The sequence below is a fragment of the Myripristis murdjan genome, chromosome 9 (genome assembly GCF_902150065.1).
Source record: "Myripristis murdjan chromosome 9, fMyrMur1.1, whole genome shotgun sequence".
In the NCBI taxonomy this organism is placed as follows: domain Eukaryota; kingdom Metazoa; phylum Chordata; class Actinopteri; order Holocentriformes; family Holocentridae; genus Myripristis; species Myripristis murdjan.
The window spans coordinates 30,393,795-30,416,319 of record NC_043988.1 but is presented as its reverse complement, the minus strand read 5'-3'; the positions used below and the strand labels follow the sequence as shown (position 1 = coordinate 30,416,319).

The following is a 22,525-nucleotide window of genomic DNA, read 5'->3' as shown; positions in this document are numbered from 1 at the left end:
GAGCAGCCTGGGATGTCTGGTGCTGTAAAATTCCTCCCGAACCCAAATCATTTCAGTGTCTCAAACCTACAAGGCCACTCAATGTGATCAAATGCCTTTTGGGTGTCGTGGGATAAGATGGTCTATTTATGCTGATTTCTTTTGGCTAAATGATTCTGAAAACCTTGAGTTATATTTCACAAAGGTAACTGTTTTATTGCAGATTTTTTTTTTGCCAAGCCTTGGGACAGAGGGTAGACTATTTTTAGACTGAGCAGTACGAAAATCTCCAATTTTGTAAAAGGTGCACTGAAACACAATGCATGACATGTAAATGTAAGAAAAATCAAATTATCCTCCACGTACAAATGATCAGTTGCTGCAGGTTTGTTTCCTCATTGGCCTGAAGACAACCACCAATTCCCAGGCAGCAACATCTCCATCACAACATGATGGCATGTTTATTAAGACGTTCACTCCAAAGTCCAAGTTTCAGTCTCTTTCAGCCACATCTTTATGTTGGTGTGTGTGGAGCAGAAACTATTTCTCACTTCTCTAACAAGGCAAGGCAAGGCAAGGCAAATTTATTTGTAGAGCACAATTCAACACAAGGTGATTCAAAGTGCTTTACAGAGACATTAAAAGCAGCAAAACACAATTTAAAACAATAAAAACAGTCAATAAAAAGGGAAATAGAATTGGTAATGATAGCGAAAATAAAATACAGTAACATAAAATAAAAAGGGAAATAGAATTGGGAATGATAGCAAAAATAAAATACAGTAACATAAAATATCAACAGGCTCAGTACATTGCCTGAGCTATACGGACTTCCAGTCACCCCCTGCAGGGATGCCGACAGCCCAACCTCTTGATTCCTTAGACTCTGAAACCTCTCCTATTGGAGATTTCAGTCCGGACTCAGTCCTCAGCCCTGGAATCTCTGACATTTGACATCGGAACTTTCCCCGACATCAGAACCTTTTCCCGACGTTAGACTTTTCCTGACATCAGAACTTTTCCTGACATCAGAACCTTTTCCCGACATCAGAACCTTTTCCTGACATCAGAATTTTTCATCAGAACTTTTCCTGACATCAGAACCTTTTCCCGACATCAGAACCTTTTCCCGACATCAGAACTTTTCCTGACATCAGAACCTTTTCCTGACATCAGAACTTTTCCGGCATCAGAACTTTTTCTGACACTAGACCCATTCTGACATCGCCCGCGGCGACATCAGGTCCTCTCCCAGCATCGGACTATTTGGCAATAATCCAGCATCACTTTAAGTGGAAAGAAAAGAAGTAGAAAAATAAAAGGCAACAGGTAGTCCTTGGAGTGCGAAGGAGGCATAAAACAACAGTGCGTAGTTAAAGGTACAGGCAATACAACAGGTAAGTATTGAATCTAAGAGTATGCTTCGTTGAACAGTAGTGTTTTTAGCCCCGCTTTAAAGGAGCTAACAGATTGAGCAGACCTCAGATCTACAGGAAGTTTGTTCCACAGGTGAGGAGCATAATAACTGAATGCTGCCTCACCTTGCTTGGTTCTTGTTCTTGGAACACACAACAAACCAGTTCCAGATGACCTAAGGGATCTAGATGCTTCGTAGGGAACCAGTAGATCAAGCATGTATTTTGGTCCGAGACCATTCAGGGCTTTGTAGACCAGCAGTAAGATTTTAAAATCTATCCTTTGACTCACAGGAAGCCAGTGTAGTGATTTAATGACAGGTGTAATATGGTCCAGTTTCCTGGTGTTTGTAAGGACTCTGGCGGCAGCGTTCTGAATCAGCTGCAGCTGTCTGATTGATTTTTTGTTAAGGCCTGTAAATATGCCATTGCAGTAGTCCAACCTACTAAAAATGAATGCATGAATAAGTTTTTCCATGTCTTGTTTAGACAGAAACCCCTTAATTCTAGCAATGTTTTTCAGGTGGTAATAGGCAGATTTAGTGATGAATTTTAAATGGCTGTTGAAGTTCAGGTCTGAGTCAATAATAACACCAAGATTTCTTGCTTGATTTGTAGCTGTCAGTGACATAGAGCCAAGGTGAGCGCTGATCTTTGCCCTTTCATTTTTTGGGCCAAAAATTAATACCTCTGTCTTTTCTGGATTTAGCTGGAGAAAATTCTGGCACATCCAGTCATTGATTTGATGAATGCAGCTACTCAATGAGAGTAAGGGACTGTAGTTATGTGATGACACTGAGATATAGAGTTGTGTGTCATCGGCATATGTATGATAGGAGACGTTGTGATGTTCCATAATCTGGGCTAGGGGTAACATATAGATGTTGAATAGAAGTGGTCCGAGAATGGACCCTTGAGGAACCCCACATGTGATCGTAGTTCGCTCAGATTTATGGTTACCAATTGACACAAAAAAGTCCCTATCTTGTAAGTACGATTTGAACCATTGTAGCACAGTGCCGGTGAGTCCCACCCACTTTTCCAGTCTGCTAAGTAGTATATTATGATCAACTGTATCAAATGCAGCACTGAGATCTAGTAGTACCAGGACAGAGGATTTGCATGCATCATTATTCTGATGAATATCATTTAAGACTTTGATAAGTACAGTCTCAGTGCTGTGGTGTGGCCGAAATCCAGACTGAAATGTGTTAAAAAGATTGTTTTGCATCATGAACGAATGGATTTGCTGGAAGACAACCTTTTCAATGATTTTCCCCAAAAATGGCAGATTTGATATTGGCCTATAGTTACTAATTGTTGTGGCGTCCAGATTTGATTTTTTTAGAAGAGGTTTTATTACTGCAGTTTTCAAGGCCTGGGGAAACTGGCCTGCTTTAAGAGAAGTATTTATTATCTGCAGTACATCCGGAGCTATGCAGTTAAAAATGGTTTTAAAAAAGTTTGAAGGCAGAATATCAAGGCAGCATGTTGTGGGCTTTAATTTTGAAACTGTCTCTGTTAGAGTTTTGTAATCAAGGAGGCTAAAATGTCCTAGATTAGCCGGAGGACAGGAAGGCACAAGAGTTATCATTCCTGAGCTGGAACTGCACACTGCCTGTCTTATCTGCAATATTTTGTTTGTGAAGAAGGCTGCAAAGTCATTACATGACTTGTTGGACAGTAGTTCAGGAGGGAGTGATGCTGTGGGGTTGGTCAGTCTGTCCACTACAGAAAAAAGTGTGCGGGCATTATTACTGTTTCTATTGATAATCTCTGAGAGATATGATTGCCTTGCATTCTTCAGTTCCTGATTATAGTTGTGAAGACTCTCTTTATAAATGTCGTAATATACCTGGAGTTTGTTTTTTCGCCACCTGCGTTCAGCTTGTCTACATAATCTTTTGTGTTCTTTAACCAGTGTGGCGTTCCTCCAGGGTGCCTTTTTTCTGCCTGACAGAACTTTGGTCTTAATTGGGGCGATAGAATCAATAACAGTCATAACATTGGAACTAAAACTGTCTACAAGGTCATCAACTAGAGCTGAGGGCAGGGTTGGTGATGGTGTAAAACTCTGGGTGAATAATGCACAGGTGTTATCATTTATGTAACGCTTACTGATCACCTCTGCTTCACTTTTCATAGTATTAGCAGGGGTGGTCATTTTAAACGAAACACAGTAATGGTCAGATAAAGCGACATCGTTCACCACAACCTCAGAGATATTAAGACCTTTGGAAATAATTAGATCTAATATGTGTCCTCTGTTATGTGTTGATTCTGTGACATGCTGAGAAAGCCCAAAGTTATCCAGGATATTTAAAAGTTCCTTAGCACACCCATCTGTAAGATTATCAACATGAATGTTAAAATCTCCCACCAAAACAACACAGTCAAAATCCATGCACACAATAGACAGCAATTTCGCAAACTCATCAAAAAACCTTGCATTATATTTGGGGGGTCTGTAGATGGTCACTAAAATTGCTCGACAGGGAGTTTTTAACTGAGTGGCAACATATTCAAAAGAGTCAAATTGACCATAAAACATTTGCTTGCACTGGAAGCTGTCCTTGAACAGGGTGGCAACTCCGCCACCTCTCTTGTGTATTCTCGCTTCACTAAAGAAACTAAAATTTGGAGGGGCTGTCTCAATCAGAACTGCTGCACTATTTTCCTGACCTAGCCACGTTTCAGTTAAAAACATAAAATCAAGTTTGTGCTGGTTAATAAGATCATTGATTATGAACGATTTACCAGCCAGAGACCTGATATTTAAAAGTGCTAATTGTAAAACATTATCTGGCCTAAGTTTGGAGACAGACTGTGACTGACATGAGATACATATCAGATTTGATGGGTTGGCCGTCCTTGATTTTCTGCAATTGTTTTTATCTTTGTTTTTATGTTTGCCATGCCGCTGGCTGTGTGAAATTGCCAGCATAAGGGGGAAAGCAGCATGGTGACTGTCCTATCTCTTCTTTTCTTGACGTTCTTGCTGGGACAAAGACAATCTCTGCAGGCTTCTTGTAATGTGGAGGACAGAGTCACAGGCCGTGACGTCATCATTATGGGAGGCGGTTGTTGTTGTGGGAGCAGTAACTGTCTCTCTGGCTGCTCCCTGTGTGCTGACCTTCCTGCTTATCAGTGCATATATGTTCTGATAAGACGACTCAATGGTGTGACGTACACTATATTACCAAAAGTATTCACTCACCTGCCTTTACTCATACTATGAACTGAAGTGCCATCCCATTCCTAACCCATAGAGTTCAATATGATGTCGGCCCACCTTTTGCAGCTATTACAGCTTCAACTCTTCTGGGAAGACTGTCCACAAGGTTGAGGAGAGTGTTTATAGGAATTTTTGACCATTCTTCCAAAAGCGCATTGGTGAGGTCACACACTGATGTTGGTCGAGAAGGCCTGGCTCTCAGTCTCCGCTCTAATTCATCCCAAAGGTGTTCTATCGGGTTCAGGTCAGGACTCTGTGCAGGCCAGTCAAGTTCATCCACACCAGACTCTGTCATCCATGTCTTTATGGACCTTGCTTTGTGCACTGGTGCACAGTCATGTTGGAAGAGGAAGGGGCCCGCTCCAAACTGTTCCCACAAGGTTGGGAGCATGGAATTGTCCAAAATGTTTTGGTATCCTGAAGCATTCAAAGTTCCTTTCACTGGAACTAAGGGGCCAAGCCCAGCTCCTGAAAACAACCCCACACCATAATTCCTCCTCCACCAAATTTCACAGTCGGCACAATGCAGTCTGAAATGTACCGTTCTCCTGGCAACCTCCAAACCCAGACTCGTCCATCAGATTGCCAGATGGAAAAGCGTGATTCATCACTCCAGAGAACGCGTCTCCACTGCTCTAGAGGCCAGTGGCGGCGTGCTTTACACCATTGCATCCGACGCTTTGCATTGCACTTGGTGATGTGTGGCTTGGCTGCAGCTGCTCGGCCATGGAAACCCATTCCATGAAGCTCTCTGCGTACTGTACTTGGGCTAATCTGAAGGTCACATGAAGTTTGTAGCTCTGTAGCAATTGACTGTGCAGAAAGTCGGCGACCTCTTTGCACTATGCGCTTCAGCATCCGCTGACCCCTCTCCGTCACTTTACGTGGCCTACCACTTCGTGGCTGAGTTGCTGTTGTTCCCAAACGCTTCCATTTTGTTATAATAGAGCTGACAGTTGACTGTGGAATATTTAGGAGTGAGGAAATTGGACTGGATTTGTTGCATAGGTGGCATCCTATGACAGTTCCACGCTGGAATTCACTGAGCTCCTGAGAGCGGCCCATTCTTTCACAAATGTCTTGTTTCACAGTCTGCATGCCTGAGTGCTTGATTTTATACACCTGTGGCCAGGCCAAGTGATTAGGACACCTGATTCTGATCATTTGAATGGGTGAGCGAATACTTTTGGTAATATAGTGTATGTTGGACCCAAGATGTCTGGAGCCAAGGTTGCTTGGATGAATCCCGTCTGGCATGAAGCGGCTTTTTATGTTCCAAAAAATATTAAAATTGTCAATAAATCCAACCTGTTGCTCGTGACAGGCTGATGACAGCCATGTGCTTAAGCCAAGGAGTCTGCTGAAGGACTCGCAACCTCTGCCGAGTGTTGGGATCGGTCCAGAGATGTAAGACACTCCTGAGTGAAGTTTTTTAAGTGTTTCCAACAAAAACAAAAAGTCTTTCTTTAGGGTCTCAGACCCAGATTTATTCTTGAGGATGTCAAATGAGCCAGCATGAATAACAATCTTCTTAATATGTGGCCGTGTAGACATGATGTCAGGTAGCATAGCTGCCACCTCTCTGACTGATGTGTTATTCACAGTTAGATTTTCAGGTTAGATTTTCAGCCAGTGCCAGGCTCTCGGCCTGGCACTGGCTTGTGACCCACTAACTTTGTTATTGTTCAGTCTCATAGTCTCACCTTTATGAGTTGAGGGACTCTTTTTCCTCCGTCGCCGCTCTGTTTCCGTGGTGTGTGCGGGGGGGGACACAGAGCCGTCCACACGGGGGGCCTGCCGGCTGTCAGCCGGGAGGGGGGCTGCCGGCAGAGGAAGACTCCCGAACTGGGGAGACGTGGGACGGGCTGCATCATCCTTGAGCTCGTCGGAGTCCGGCGCTTCGAGCCGTGATGACAGAGGCTCAAATCTGTTGGAGAGGCTGAGGTGGGATGAGAGACCGAGTGAAGTCCTTTTTTTGCCCCTTAACACCACCTCCGACCATTGCAGTTTACGACGGGGCGTTGAGCTGCTGGGCTCCGGAAGAGAAGAGGCAGGATCCCAGGCTACTGTGTCCTGAAGAGCAGCTTTTAACGATGAGATCTGTAGAGACTGCTCATGAGCCACGTTCAGGGTGTTTGACAGCAGCTCAGATTGGGACTTGAGTTCCGCTGAGAGCTTTCGGATGTCCTCTCTGAGGTTGGCAATAATCCTGTCTTTCCTAACGAGTTGGTTTTCATCTGGAGGGCTGGATGTAGCCATCTGCTTAGCAAACCAAGCTAAGTTGCTACAGGCAGTCTGACTGTGACCGAGTAAAGTCACTCTTCAATGGCGGTAAAAATGGTAAAAATAAATAAAAGCCCCACAGAAAGTTATGCGGTGATAGAAAATGATTAAAAATGATTAAAAGCTAAAGTAAAGTAAGTAAAGGAAAGAAAAGCAGAAAAAGCAGAAAGCAAAGCAGAGAGCAAAGAGCGGTGCGTCTGCACTCCTCCGCACTCCAAGGACAAAAACGAGACAAAAACAAGAACATTTATAAAGGCTGAGCAGCTGCATGTAACTCCATCACTGCGTCATGTTTGTATTTCTTATCTAACTTTCCCTTAATTTGTGACATTTTAATTGACAGCATGGGTTTGTGTGTGTGTGTGTGTGGGTGTGCAGGCTGTTCTCATTCAACGTTCGTACAAATTCCTACGAAAAATATTGCACTATAATTCGTATATTTCCCACGTAATTGTGAACCAGAAAGTTGTGATCACGTGACCTATGCACTGCAGGCTGGTCTTACTGTGAAAACAAAATAAATGGCGGACATTCCTTTTATTCTCAGTGGAAAATGCAATATTTTAAGATAGCTTATGCATTCAAATGCGTTTTGATAACATTTCTAGCGGGAAATGTGCATTTTATTTCCAAAATCTTTGTTCAGTTAATGTATACGATGTTTACTTTGTTAGTTATTACGAAGATTCTTTCAGGTTTCTATCATTGCTATGGCTGTTGCTATGGACGCTGCTACCACTGTCGCTGATGTAGCTTCCGCTCGGAAGTATTGTCCTCACTGTCACCGTGGAAATCTGGGGAGGGAGGCGTGGGGTTAACCTGCTCTCACAGAAATCCGTGAAATGAGCATGACCTCCTAATCCGTGACATCACGCTGTGGGTGGTGGTTCATAGATCCCGGAAGTGCAAATTTAATCGATATTCCAGAAAAAGGTCTGATTATTAAAATATTGCATTTTCCACTGAGAATAAAAGGAATGTCCGCCATTTTTCTTAAGGCTCTTGCTTCGGGTCTCGCGCAGCTCATACTGCTGAAAATTCGTAGGAATATGCACGAAAATTTGTGCATAACTTTTCGTATGATATCATACGAACCGTTTCATGAGAATACGTTGGTGTGTGTTTGCGCGTGTTGGATAGACCTGAATATTCACTCTGACCTCACATGGTGTTGAACTCAAAAACATCTGTTTTTTACTTACCTACCTGCATGCATAAAACTAATTATGCAAATATCTTTAAGTGAACTAAGGTCCTCAGTTACTCCTGCCAGTCAAAATCAGAGGTATGTTCCAGTCTTTTCTAGGTGTAAAAACAGAAACACAATCAGTTTTCTATTTAAATTGTCATTTTATTGATAACACCTTAACACATTTTCTTGAAGTTAGAGAAACACGTGTAGCACGTAAGAGAACAGAGCAATAAACCAGGAATTGGAGAACTAGAGGATTAATATTATTATACAGAAGAAACCCAAACTGATAAAAAGACAAGGGAAACTAGAAAGAGCCAACTGCAGAGAAATGATTGAATAAGGCTGGAAACAGAGGGACTGGAAGAAAGAGTGAAAGACAGCCTACGAAGAGAAGCAGCTCAGTGTTGTCAGTGCGACTGGTAGTACTCACTGGACAGAGAAAGAAGATGGCAGAGGATCAGAGTCCACACACTCGCTCCGCCGCTGGAAGGCAGCAGAGCTGGAAGTGACCTCAAGAGCCCAGAGAAGGACAGCTGCTGCACATTATATGTAGGGCTGCACAGCTGATAGGATATCCTGATTTTAGTCAGGATAATTCATACACTGGTTATTTGGTGCAAATGAAACATTTGATTGAATTAAATGTGGCTGAGAATAGTCAAAGTGTCGACACAGGAGGCAAAAGGGACAATCATTTTGTTTCTCAAATCATCAAGAGAAACCTGATCATTAGGTTAAGACACTATGAGAATTATCATTTTAGCCATAACTGTGCAGCTGTAATCATACAATTAAAATGTAAGCTGCTTTTTATTTTCCAATGATAAAATATTGTTTTGCTGTTGGATTTGATGCAAAAATCAGCTGCCTTCCAAACATCAGTCTGCCATCCATCTGTGTCCTACTTGTGCTTTAGTTTGTGTGACTGCGCCCCCTGCTGGGGCTAGTTCATTCCTTCAGCTGCAGCTAATGTGTGACCTGGACTCAGGTGGCATGTCCTCAAGGTGACATGCAGGCCAAGCCAAGTACAAGTCAGCCTCGCTGCTTCTGCTCAGGAAGTGCTCCTCGTTTTCTCTTAGCTATGTACAAAAGGCAGCCGCTCTGCACTGACAACACAGAGCCCCACAGAAAAGCATGCTAAATCATCATCATCATCACCATCACCACCATCATCCTTACAGTCATCCTCGTTGCCAGAGTCATTATTAGAATCATCCTTATAATGATCTTCATTATATCATCTCCAGACAAAAATAGTTCTATGCACTTAAAAGCTGAGAAAATAGATAAAGGTTTAGTATACCAGCATTCAGTAGAAAATGAGAAAGCAAATGAAAAGGAAAACACCAACAAAAAAGAAGTGTCTTGTTGACTGTCATGCAAAGATAATGTCAGCTACAATGCTAATTAGTTGCAGTTGTGTAATACTGTGTACTCCCTCATTTTAAATATGTGAATCTTATTATACTGATTTTCAAGGCTAGTAAACACATTAAGAAGAACAGAAGAACAACACCTTTGTGCTGTACATGCTTGTTACAGGTGCTATGTTCTCTTTTGCCCTTCTCTTCAGCCTCTTTCTTACCTGCCTTCACCCTTAGGGTGTGGAGCCATCGACACGTGAATTTAATTCCACAGAGGTTATAAGGGAGGTTCAAGAAAACACACACACTCTCTCACCCTGACACACAGACACCCGCCTGCCCCACAGCCAACAGACTCGCTAGTCAGTGACCGAGACTGCATTGTCACCATTCCAGAACGCAGGCGACAAAGTAGACTGTGTCATATCAACACGCTGAAGCCGTACCTGGACAGGGACACTGGTTTTCAGTCTCCTGTCAGAGCAGAGGTCAAGGCTGCCTTGGCGCTGTCCAGTGCTGAAACCATTGATAAGGGCCGCTCGGTCGTGGCGCTGTCCAGTGCTGATTCTAGTGACGCCGGTTGCGTTAGCGTTGAGTCTGCTGAAGATGTTGTTGCTCCGTTCAGTGCTGTTGTTCACAGACGGCTAAAAAACTCTGAAATGTTGTCGAAACTTGGCATCTGTTTTCCGCATTTGACTGGGTCTCAACGTGAGGATGTGGTCAAATTGACTGAATCTCACTTGCCCCTGTTTTCAGATGTGCCTACTCAGACGCAAGTGGTACAATGGAGTGCGAGAGTTGACCAAATGAATTTCCCTTGTGGGATAATAAAGTTTTACTTAACTTAACTTACAGCATGACATCGATGTGAGGGATTCTCCTCCGATAAACCAACATGCGTACAGAGTAAATCCTGATAAACGTCTCCAGTTACAAAAGCTGGTGAACTATATGTTGGAGAACGGCATTGCAGAGCCGAGCTCTACTTCTTGGAGTTCACCATGCCTTTAGCTAATAAATCTGATAGGTCAGACCGCTTTTGTACTGATTTTAGGAAAGTGAATGGGGTCACCAAACCAAATCGTTATCTTCTTCCTCGCGGGGAGGATTGTGTCGATAATCTTGGCAGTTCAAATTATGTGACGAAACTTTATTTGCTGAAGGGTTATTGGCAGGTGCCGCTAACTTCTCAGGCAAATAAAATCTCTGCCTTTGTGACTCCTGACGCTTTCCTGCAGTACACAGTGATGCCGTTTGGCGTGTGTAACGCTCCCGCGACATTTCAGAGCTTGGTTAATACGGTTTTGTCAGGCCTATCAGGCTGCGCAGCTTATTTGGACGACATTGTTGTCTATTCCGGTTCATGGGATGAACACATTCAACAGTTGTATGCCGTGTTCGGGAGTTTGCGTGATGCCACTCTTACACTTAAACTTACGGTGTGAGGGGACGCTGGCGTGTTATGTCGCCGCTCCTAAACCTGGGCTAAAAACCGGGCTAAAACCTTTGTTTTGGTGTTTTTCCAATGATCCTTCACTGCAAACGGCTTTCAACATGTGGATTATTATCGCTGTTTAATGATCGCACAATTTTCTGTACTCACCGCTCCATTGTTCAGGTGCTGCTGTCGGTAGCCACCGGTCAAGTTAGCTATCGCGCTGTCACGTTAATCCTGCACGGAGTCGAGTGTTCCTCTGGGTTAAACAATCCAGCTGTGGTACGCTCTGTTTGGACTTTCTCTATCTTGATGTCGGGGATTGGTTGGATTCTCTGGGCGTTTTGCTTTCCAGTGGTGGTGTTGGTCAACTGCAACTACCTGACGTTGTTGGGGAGGAGGTGTTGAAATAATCCGCCACGGAGCTTCACAACTTTAAAAGCAACTCCACTCCAGACTCCCTTGCAGTGATTAAATCCCTTGAGCTCTTGTTTCACCGCTGTAAAATTCCTCCCGAATCCAAATCGTTTCAGTGTCTCAAACCTACAAGGCCATTCAGTGTGATCAAATGCCTTTTGGGTGTCATGGGATAAGATGGTCTATTTATGCTGATTTCTTTTGGCTAAATGATTATGAGTTATATGATGACTTCAAATATTTCAAGAAACTATCAAAGTTAGTTCTGTGATGCAGAAACTGTTTGCATGATCAAAGAACAACTTGAATTTTTTTCTGATTTTATGTTCAGATGAAGTGGTTTACCTTTTAAATATTTAATTAACATGAAGGTAAATGGATAGACTACAGAATGGAATGCTCAAATCTGTCAGATACAAAATAAACAGCACCATCTCCTGGTAGAAAAAATTAAATGGCAGCATTTCCCTGCGATAAATGATTAAACCCTGACAGGGGAAAGTGAAACTGACAGTAAATTTTGACACTGTCAAACAGAGCTCAGCCACCATTACAGGGTGTGACATCTTTCCTAAAAAACACTCTCGGAGGATTAAAATCAAAAAGTTGAAGTTGGAGGTGACTTGGTGAGTCTTGTTACTGAAAGATAATTTGGATACCAAAGGAAATGGCTGAGAAAACTGCTCTTGTTGAAAGTTATTTGAACTGCCATGTGTGTGCAGAGACTTTCAGAGATCCTGTGTCTCTGGGCTGCCAACACAGCTTCTGTTCCAGCTGCCTGAAACAATTCTGGGAACAAACCAAAACCAAAAACTGTCCCATTTGTAAAAGAAAATCATCAAAGGATGAACCATGTGAAAACTTTATTCTGAAGGAACTGGCTGACTCCTTTGCTGGGAGACAGAAAGCTGCATCATCTGAGACAGAAAAAGGAGAGGAGGAAGTGGTGGTGGTGTGTAGAGAACATGAAGCAGAGCGTAAATGGTTCTGTAGGGAGGATCAGAGAGCTGTATGTGCTGCCTCTGAGTTACTTCAGCACCACGGTCACAAGGTGGTTCCTACAGAAGAAGCAGTCAGTGAACTGAAGGAGCAGCTGAATTCTGACTTGAAGTCTCTACAGGACAAGAAGAAAAGGTATGAAGATGCTGAGAAAACATACAAAGACGTGGTTCAACACTCCAAGAAGCAGCTGGTGGCCACAGAGAGGCAGATCAGAGCAGAGTTCAACAAGCTTCACCAGTTCCTGAAAGAAGAAGAGGAGGCCAGACTGGCAGCTCTGAGGGAGGAAGAGGAGCAGAAGGGGAAGACTGTCACCAGAGAGATGAAGATGATTGAGGAGAAGATCTCCACTCTGTCAGACAGCATCTCTGCTGTTGAAAAAGACCTGCAGACACACAATGTGCCGTTCCTCAGCAGTTATCAAAGCAGTCAGAGCAGCGCCAGAGCCCAATGCTCACAGCCGGATCCACAAATGGTCTCAGGAGCGCTGATAGATGTGGCCAAACACCTGGGCAACCTGTCCTTCAGAGTCTGGGAGAAGATGAAGGACAAGGTCAAGTTCAGTCCCGTCATCCTGGACCCAAACACTGCAAATCGATGTCTCTCCCTGTTTGATGACCTGATCAGTGTGAGACAGGGAGACACAATGCAGAAACTCCCTGACAACCCAGAGAGAAACAGTTACAGTATCAGTGTTTTAGGCTCTGAGGGCTTCAGCTCAGGGAAACACAGCTGGGAGGTGGAGGTGGGAGACCTTCCATTCTGGAATGTGGGTTTGGCTAAAGAGTCATTTGACAGGAAGGGAGAGCGAAAATCCTCACCAGAACATGGGATCTGGTGTGTAAAACGTCGCAGTGGAAATTACATTAATGGGTTTGATGAGATCATCACAGTGAAGAAGAGTCTCCAGAGGATCAGAGTCCAGCTGGACTATGACAGGGGGGAGGTTTCCTTCTACGACTCTGTGGACAAAACTCACATCTACACTTACAGAGACACTTTCACTGAGAAACTCTACCCATATTTCTCTGTTGGAAACGCTGCTGACGCAAAGACCAAAGATATCAAAGTCCTGAAAACTGAGCCTTCAGTGATTTTACACTGATATCAGTATGGTGTATGTGTGTGAGGGAGTGTGTGTGTTTGACTTTTAAATCTCCTAATATTTGAAAGTGTTTTTCTTCTCTATCTCAAAATTTCACTCAGAATTAGGGAAAAAAACACAAGACAGTTATAGATTAGTGAGTACAGCCAGAATTGAAATAAACAACATTCTCACTCCCAGTTCATGAGCAGGAAATGATGTGAGTGAATATAGAAAAGTCAGCAGTCATTTATTTTTACGTGACTTTAAAAAGCATCCATGTGCAAATGTATGTGTAGATGTGATCTTACTCGATGGTAATTATTTTGGAATGGTATTAACAATAGTTGAGTGGAAGAAAAAGAAACTTTGAACAAAAAAATGTAAAATCCTGTCATTAGAGAGGAATCAAATATCATCAGTACAGAAATACAGCAGCAGGTGATATTCCAAGAAAACATGCAGGTACCCGTCCAAAACATTGTATAAGACATAGAACAGACATGCAGACATCCTGTTGCACCAGTGAACATACTGTACAAATAATTATGTACATACTACTGTGGACATGTAAAAAGATATTTTATTTAGGGGGATATATTTTGTTATAAAAATGGGATTCTAATTTTTGTGATGTTAGAGAAATGTTTCAAAATGAAATGTTGCAGTGTAGTGGCCTATGTTTTGATGCATATTGTTTTCTACTTTTAATGAGTTTCATTTGATTCAGGTTCAGTAATCAGGTTCAGTGAGGTTCAATTGCCGATATCATTTTTTTAATTGTAATTTCATCTCTTGCTCTGCTTGCATTCTGTGTGTAGTGCCTTGTTATTTTCAAGATTTGAAAAGATTTTAATAATAAATATCATGCATACATATCATGCACATTTCTTTTTTTCTCAAGTTAAAGTAAGATTCATTCACATAAAAAGTGGAGGATGTGAACAAGCTCTCATGATGAGTGAAAATATTGCGGAGCAGGCTGATTTTGACAGAAATGTAAACGAGTGAACACAGAGCTGTTTGTGAGCTGAAAGAGCCGCTCTGACAAGTGAGCTGGGCCAAAGGATCAGCGCCAAGATAATCTCTCGTGTCTCTGTAATCCTGTCAGAATATGGAGCCAGTAAACTGAGCAACAAGACAGATTCCCAAAAAGTGAATGTAGTTTTGTGTAATGTTGTTTAGAGTGCAGTTTAGCTTTACAGACTTGTTAAGGAACTGGGACTTGAAAGTATTCCTTTGCCTAAACCAATAGAGGTTAATGCTCTGGATGACTGCCTGCTGTGCCGTGTCTGTCCATCCAGATGACCATCACTGGTAAGCACACAAAAAATATGAGTTTCCACCTGTTTGACTTGCCCTCCCTCATTCTGGGTTTTCCCTGGCTGACCAAGCATAACCCTCACATGGACCGGTCCACAGGGGAGGGCACTGGTTGGGGAAAAGGCTGTTTTGCCACTTGCCCTGTCTGTCCCTGAGTCTCCCCTGCCTTTGGCTCCACTTCCTGCACTGGAAGTCCCAGAACCTGTAGCTTCCGCTGAAACCACATCCTTCGCCCTGGATTCTTCGTACCCAAAATTTCCAGACATCTCCAAAGTGCCTCTTTGTTACCGTGTGAAGGAGGTGTTCAACAAAGCTCATGCCTCCTTTCTGTCGCCCTGTCGTCTCTATTACTGTACTAGCGATTTGCTCACCTCACCCCCTAGAGGCCGACTCTACTGTCTGTTAGAGATGGAGGCCATGAACAACTGCATCGACTCTGCCCTTGCTGCAGGTATCATCCTAGCCTGAATGATATCACCATCAAAAACAGGCACCCTCTCCCTCTCATTTGCTCTGCATTTGAGTTGCTACAAGGAGCTAAAATTTTCAGTTAATTGGGTCTCAGAAATGCTGATCATCTGGTCAGGATCAGAGAGGGAGATGAGTGGAAGACCGCCTTCAAAGCCCCTAGTGGCCACTGTGAGTACCTTGTCATGCCCTTTAGACTTACCAATGCTCCAGCTGTGTTTCAGGCTTTGGTGAATGACATTTTCAGAGACATGCTTAACCATTTTGTCTTTGTGTCTCTGGATGAAATCCTCATCATCTCCTCTGATTGAGGAAACCCACATTCGACATGTGCATCAGGTCCTCCAGTGGCTCCTGGACAACCATCTGTTTGTGAAGGTAGACAAATGTGAATTTCACATTTCCTCCATCTCCTTCCTTAGCTTTATCTTTTCTGATGGCAACATGCAAATGGATCCAACCAAGGTCAATGCAGTCAAGGAGTGGCCCCCTAACTCCCTCAGGTAGGAAGCAACTGAGATGTTTTTTTAGGGTTTGCTCATTTTTACAACCGTTTGACCAGAAATTTCACTTCTGTTGCCGTCCCACTGCATGCCCTAACCTCCACAAATGTTAAGTTTAAATTGAATCCCCAGGCAGGTGGGTCCTTTCCCAGTCTCCAAGGTCATCAATTCAGTTGCAGTCCAGCTCAAACTGCCCAGACCCATGAGGATTCACCCCAGGTTCCATGTGGCCCACATCAAACCTGCTAAAGAGAGCCCTTTGGTTCCTGTCTCCAGGCCCCCTCCTCCCCACGGATCATTGATGGAGGATCAGGATACTCAGTCAAGTGCCTCCTGGCTGTCATTGACGTGGCCATCAGGTGGACTGCAGGAATATTGTGGACCCAGACCTCATCTGAGACCTCCATCTGGAGCAGCCTGGGATGTCTGGTGCTGTAAAATTCCTCCCGAACCCAAATCGTTTCAGTGTCTCAAACCTACAAGGCCACTCAATGTGATCAAATGCCTTTTGGGTGTTGTGGGATAAGATGGTCTATTTATGCTGATTTCTTTTGGCTAAATGATTCTGAAAACCTTGAGTTATATTTCAGAAAGGTAACTGTTTTATTGCAGATTTTTTCTGCCAAGCCTTGGGACAGAGGGTAGACTATTTTTAGACTGAGCAGTACGAAAATCTCCAATTTTGTTAAAGGTGCACTTAAACACAATGCATGACATGTAAATGTAAGAAAAATCAAATTATCCTCCATGTACAAATGATCAGTTGCTGCAGGTTTGTTTCCTCATTGGCCTGAAGACAACCTCCAATTCCCAGGCAGCAACATCTCCATCACAACATGATGGCATGTTTATTAAGACGTTCACTCCAAAGTCCAAGTTTCAGTCTCTTTCAGCCACATCTTTATGTTAGTGTGTGTGGAGCAGAAACTATTTCTCACTTCTCTAACAAGAACATTTATAAAGGCTGAGCTGCTGCATGTAACTCCAGCACTGCGTCATGTTTGTATGTCTTATCTAACCTTCACTTCATTTGTGATATTTTAATTGACAGCATGGGTTTGTGTGTGTGTGTGTGTGTGTGTGTGTGTGTGTGTGTGTGTGTGTGTGTGTGTGTGTGTGTGTTGGATAGACCTGAATATCCACTCTGACCTCACATGGTGTTGAACTCAAAAACATCTGTGTTTTTTACTTACCTACCTGCATGCATAAAACTAATTATGCAAATATCTTAAAGTGAACTAAGGTCCTCAGTTACTCCTGCCAGTCAAAATCAGAGGTATGTTTCAGTCTTTTCTAGGTGTAAAAACAGAAACACAATCAGTTTTCTATTTAAATTGTCATTTTATTGATAACACCTTAACACATTTTCTTGAAGTTAGAGAAACACGTGTAGCACGTAAGAGAACAGAGCAATAATCCAGGAATCGGAGAACTAGAGGATTAATATTATTATACAGAAGAAACCCAAACTGACAAAAAGACAAGGGAAACTAGAAAGAGCCAACTGCAGAGAAATGATTGAATAAGGCTGGAAACAGAGGGACTAGGAAAAAGAGTGAAAGACAGCCTACGAAGAGAAGCAGCTCAGTGTTGTCAGTGCGACTGGTAGTAGTCACTGGACAGAGAAAGAAGATGGCAGAGGATCAGAGTCCACACACTCGCTCCGCCGTTGGAAGGCAGCAGAGCTGGAAGTGACCTCAAGAGCCCAGAGAAGGACAGCTGCTGCACATTATATGTAGGGCTGCACAGCTGATAGGATATCCTGATTTTAGTCAGGATAATTCATACACTGGTTATTTGGTGCAAATGAAAGATTTGATTGAATTAAATGTGGCTGAGAATAGTCAAAGTGTCGACACAAGAGGCAAAAGGGACAATCATTTTGTTTCTCAAATCATCAAGAGAAATGTGATCATGAGGTTAAGACACTATGAGAATTATCATTCTAGCCATAACTGTGCAGCTCTAATCATACAATTAAAATGTAAGCTGTTTTTTATTTTCCAATGATAAAATATTGTTTTGCTGTTGGATTTGATGCAAAAATCAAGTTGTTGTGCAGCTGCCTTCCAAACATCAGTCTGCCATTTTCCCCTCAGCCAAAGCTGTTTGAAAATCATGGCCTGAGGGGTGGAAAAAAATGGAGTCAAAACACACTAAAAATGCTCATGACAAAAGCAACTTTACTATCAAGTTGCCACAGAAAAGCAGCAGAAAAGAAAAACAAAACACACCTTGTTGGTCGGTTGTTACAGTAAAACACGTGCAGGATGCAAATTAGGTGTACTATCCCATTGAAAATGCTCATCTTTTCCACAGAGCCATGTCCCTTTGAACAGACAGACAGGACATCTGTGTTACACTTGATGGTAACACAAATCAAAGAGCAGGAGAGGAAGAACATCAGAAACAAAACACATGAAAAAGAATAAAAAGCAAGAAACATCATAAGGAGATTTAGTTATTTACTTATTTATGTATTGCTTTCCTTGTATTCCTGTGTTTTTGTTTGTTTGTTTTTTGATGTTTTTTTAAAGCACCGATTTTAACAAAGTTCAAACACCTAAATAAAAAAAAGTTGTGACGATCTCAAATTTTTCCGTAATTTTTGTGATGCAGCAATTTTTTTTTGCAGACAACTACCAGTGATTTTTCTTTTTTTTTGTTTGTTTTAATGTTCAGAGAGAGTTGCTTTACCTGGGAATTTATTTAACATGAAGGTAAATTGATAGAGGACAGCGTGAAATGATCAAATTTGTTAGATACAAAAGAAACAGCACCATCTGCTGGTGAAAAAATTAAATGCAACATTTTCCTCCCAGAAATGATTAACCTGTGACAAAGGTAAATGAAATTGAAAGTAGATTTTGATGTTGCTGACCAGAGCGGAGACACCATTACAGGGTGTGAAATCTTTACTGAAAAACACTTTTGGAGGATTATAATCAGAAAGTTGAAGTGGAGGTGATTTGGTGAGTCTTGTTGCTGAAAGATAATTTGGATACCAAAGTAAATGGCTGAGAAAATTGCTCTTTTTGAAAGTTATTTGAACTGCCATGTGTGTGCAGAGACTTTCAGAGATCCTGTGTCTCTGGGCTGCCACCACAGCTTCTGTTCCAGCTGCCTGAAACAATTCTGGGAACAAAACCAAAACAAAAACTGTCCTATTTGTAAAAGAAAATCTTCAAAAGATAATCCAAATGTGAACTTTACTCTGAAGGAACTGGCTGACTCCTTTGCTGGGAGACAGAAAGCTGCATCATCTGAGACAGAGAAAGGAGAGCAGGAAGTGGAGGTGGTGTGTAGTGAACATGACGAAGAGCCGAAATGGTTCTGTAAGAAGAGGCAGAAATTTGTGTGTCCCACTTGTGAGTTGCCTCCCCACCACGGTCACAAGGTGGTTCCTACAGAAGAAGCAGTCAGTGAGCTGAAGGAGCAGCTGAAATCTGACTTGAAGTCTCTACAGGACAAGAAGAAAAAGTATAAAGACGCTGAGAAAACATACAAAGACGTGGTTCAACTCTCCAAGAAGCAGCTGGTGGCCACAGAGAGGCAGATCAGAGCAGAGTTCAACAAGCTTCACCAGTTCCTGAAAGAGGAAGAGGAGGCCAGACTGGCGGCTCTGAGGGAGGAAGAGGAGCAGAAGGGGAAGACTGTCACCAGAGAGATGAAGATGATTGAGGAGAAGATCTCCTCTCTGTCAGACAGCATCTCTGCTGTTGAAAAAGACCTGCAGAAACACAATGTGCCGTTCCTCAGCAGTTATAAAAGCAGTCAGAGCAGCGCCAGAGCCCAGTGCTCACAGCCGGATCCACAACTGGTCTCAGGAGCGCTAATAGATGTGGCCAAACACCTGGGCAACCTGTCCTTCAGGGTCTGGGAGAAGATGAAGGACAAGGTCAAGTTCAGTCCCGTTATCCTGGACCCAAACACTGCAGCCAGATCACTCTCTCTGTCTGATGACCTGACCAGTGTGAGACAGGGAGACACAGTGCAGAAACTCCCTGACAACCCAGAGAGAAACACAAAGTATACCCATGTCCTTGGCTCTGAGGGCTTCAACTCAGGGAAACACAGCTGGGAGGTGGAGGTGGGAGACCATCCTGACTGGACTGTAGGTTTGGCTAAAGAGTCAGTGGACAGGAAGGGGAAGTTATTTATCTCACCAACATATGGAATCTGGTGTTTACTGCATCGCAGTGGAAAATACACTAATGGGATTGGTGAGACCGTCACTTTGAAGAAGAGTCTCCAGAGGATCAGAGTCCAGCTGGACTATGACAGGGGGGAGGTTTCCTTCTACGACTCTGAGGACAAAACTCACATCTTCACTCACAAAGACACTTTCACTGAGAAACTCTACCCATATTTCCATGTTGGAAACGCTGCTGACGCAAAGACCAAAGATATCAAAGTCCTGAAAACTGAGCCTTCAGTGATTTTACAGTGATGTCAGTGAGGTGTGTGTGTGCGTGTGTGTGTGTGTGTGTGTGTGTGCATGTGTGTGTGTGTATGTCTGTGTGTGTGTGTGTGCGTGTGTGTCTGTGTGTGTTTGTTTGTGTATAAGGGAATCAATGAGTTGGTATATTTTCATCATGAGACAGATTCATGAAAACAAGGAACAAAAGTTTGTTGCACAAGTCTTGTTATCGCACAAATGATCAAATAATTATGCATATAATATTGTGGACATTTACAAAAATGAGGGGAATTTATTTTGTTGTATGAATGTGATTCTCATATTTTTGTGCTGTCAGAAAAAAGTTTCAAAATGCAATGTTGCAGTGCACTGGCCTGTGTTGTAATGCATATTGTTTTCTACTTTAAATGACTTTCATTTGATTCAGGTTCAATAATCAGGTTCAATGATCGATATAAATGGTGGACATTTATTTTTTCTATGCTCTGTCATTTATTTTATGTCAATGTAAACAGGATCCATGTGCAACAAATGTGTGTATCTATATGGTTCTTATTTGATTTAATAATTTAGTCTTTGTGTAAATGGTGACTCAGAAGACACTTCACACACCTGTTTCATGAGACAGGTGTGTAGCAGAGGGACGTGTGGATCAAAAGTTACAAAAACACTTCAGCACACTGTCGAACTTGTAATGAGACATTTATGTGCAACATTTTTGTTAAAAATAAGTAAAAAGAGCTAGTCTTTTTTGTAACTTTTGTATAAATGGTACCTACATGCTGTGATAATGACACTCCACATGAAACAGAGGAAAAACAGTGAAAAAAAAGTAGATGAAACTGCATAAACAACACGTGCAACACGTACGTGCAACGTGCAAGAACCTGCAGGAGTGGATCTCAAGAGATTATTTGTTTGTTTGTTTTAGCTATGATCACATTGCGTACAACTTGATTGGTAAAAACTGAGGTGAAGATGATATCTTGCACAACTGGAGGAGTGTCTCCCTCTGGTGTGTGTGTGTGTGTGTGTGTGTGTGTGTGTGTGTGTGTGTGTGTGTGTGTGTGTGCATACATAAATGAATCAATGAGTTGGTATATTGGTATAGTTTTGATGCATATTGTTTTCTACTTTAAATGATTTTCATTTGATTCAGGTTCAATAATCATGTTCAGTTATCGATATAAATCGTTATTTTGTAATTTTCATTAAATGCTCTTCTTGCATTAGGTGTGCAGTGCCTTGTTATTTCAACTGTAAAAAGGTTTTAATAATAAACATAAAAATGTCTTTCTTTTAAAGTCAAAGTGAAATTCAGTTCCAAATACAAGCAACGGATGTGAACTAGAACTGTTGAGTAAAAATATTGCATATTTTCTTGAAGTTAGAGAGACACATGTAGCACGTAAGAGAACAGAGCAATGTCCTAACTTGAGTCAGGACAATTCATATACTGGGTATTTGGTGCAATTGAAAGATTTGATTGAATTAAATGTGGCTGAGAATAGTCAAAAGTTTTGTCACAGGAGGCAAAAAGGACAATCATTTTGTTTCTCAAATCATCAAGAGAAACCTGATCATGAGGTTAAGACACTATGAGAATTATCATTTTAGCCACAACTGTGCAGCTCTAATCATACAATTAAAATGTAAACTGCTTTTTATTTTCGAATGATAAAATATTGTTTTGTTGTTGGATTTAATGAAAAAATCAAGTTGTTGTGCAGCTGCCTTCCAAACATCAGTCTGCCATCCATCTGTGTCCTACTTGTGCTTTAGTCTGTGTGACTGCGCCCCCTGCTGAGGCTGGTTCATTCCTTCAGCTGCAGCTAATGTGTGAACTGTACTCAGGTGACATGTCCTCAAGGTGACATGCAGGCCAAGCCAAGTTCAAGTCAGCCTCGGTGCTTCTGCTCAGGAAGTGCTCCTTGTTTTCTCTTAGCTATGTACAAAAGGCAGCCACTCTGCACTGACAGCACAGAGGCCCACAGAAAAGCATGCTAAATCATCATCATCATCATCCCCACCATCATCCTTACAGTCATCCTCGGTCCCAGAGTCATTATTAGAATCATCCTTATAATCGTCTTCATTATATCATCTCCAGACAAAAATAGTTCTATGCACTTAAAAGCTGAGAAAATAGATAAAGGTTTAGTATACCAGCATTCAGTAGAAAATGAGAAAGCAAATGAAAAGGAAAACACCAACAAAAAAGAAGTGTCCTGTTGACTGTCATGCAAAGAAAATGTCAGCTACAATGCTAATTAGTTGCAGTTGTGTAATACTATGTACTCCCTCATTTTAAATATGTGAATCTTATTGTACTGATTTTCAAGGCTAGTAAACACATTTAGAAGAACAGAAGTAAAACACCTTTGTGCTGTACATGCTTGTTACAG

At 42.2% G+C, this 22,525-nt stretch overlaps 2 protein-coding genes across 2 annotated transcripts; both read left to right on the top strand.

The window, feature by feature from the left end:
* The first annotated feature begins 11,968 nt into the window (after nt 1-11,968).
* Nucleotides 11,969-16,138, top strand: LOC115364996 (tripartite motif-containing protein 35-like). The gene is made up of 5 exons (XM_030059706.1): nt 11,969-13,412; nt 14,711-14,723; nt 14,992-15,180; nt 15,316-15,368; nt 15,977-16,138. The coding sequence occupies exons 1-5, from the start codon at nt 11,991-11,993 to the stop codon at nt 16,136-16,138; spliced, it is 1,839 nt and encodes a 612-aa protein (XP_029915566.1). The 5' UTR covers nt 11,969-11,990.
* Nucleotides 16,139-18,608: 2,470 nt separating this feature from the next.
* LOC115365333 (nuclear factor 7, brain-like) lies at nt 18,609-20,167 on the top strand. The gene has a single exon (XM_030060289.1). The coding sequence runs from the start codon at nt 18,714-18,716 to the stop codon at nt 20,148-20,150; it is 1,437 nt and encodes a 478-aa protein (XP_029916149.1). The 5' UTR covers nt 18,609-18,713; the 3' UTR covers nt 20,151-20,167.
* Nucleotides 20,168-22,525: the final 2,358 nt, after the last annotated feature.

Coding starts and splice junctions, on each gene's coding strand:
- LOC115364996 (XM_030059706.1), top strand. CDS start 11,991: ATGGCTGAGAAAACTGCTCTTGTTGAAAGTTATTTGAACTGCCATGTG. Junction 15,181..15,315: donor CGACTCTGCCCTTGCTGCAG/GTATCATCCTAG, acceptor TCATCTGGTCAG/GATCAGAGAGGGAGATGAGT. Junction 15,369..15,976: donor CAAAGCCCCTAGTGGCCACT/GTGAGTACCTTG, acceptor TCCTGTCTCCAG/GCCCCCTCCTCCCCACGGAT.
- LOC115365333 (XM_030060289.1), top strand. CDS start 18,714: ATGGCTGAGAAAATTGCTCTTTTTGAAAGTTATTTGAACTGCCATGTG.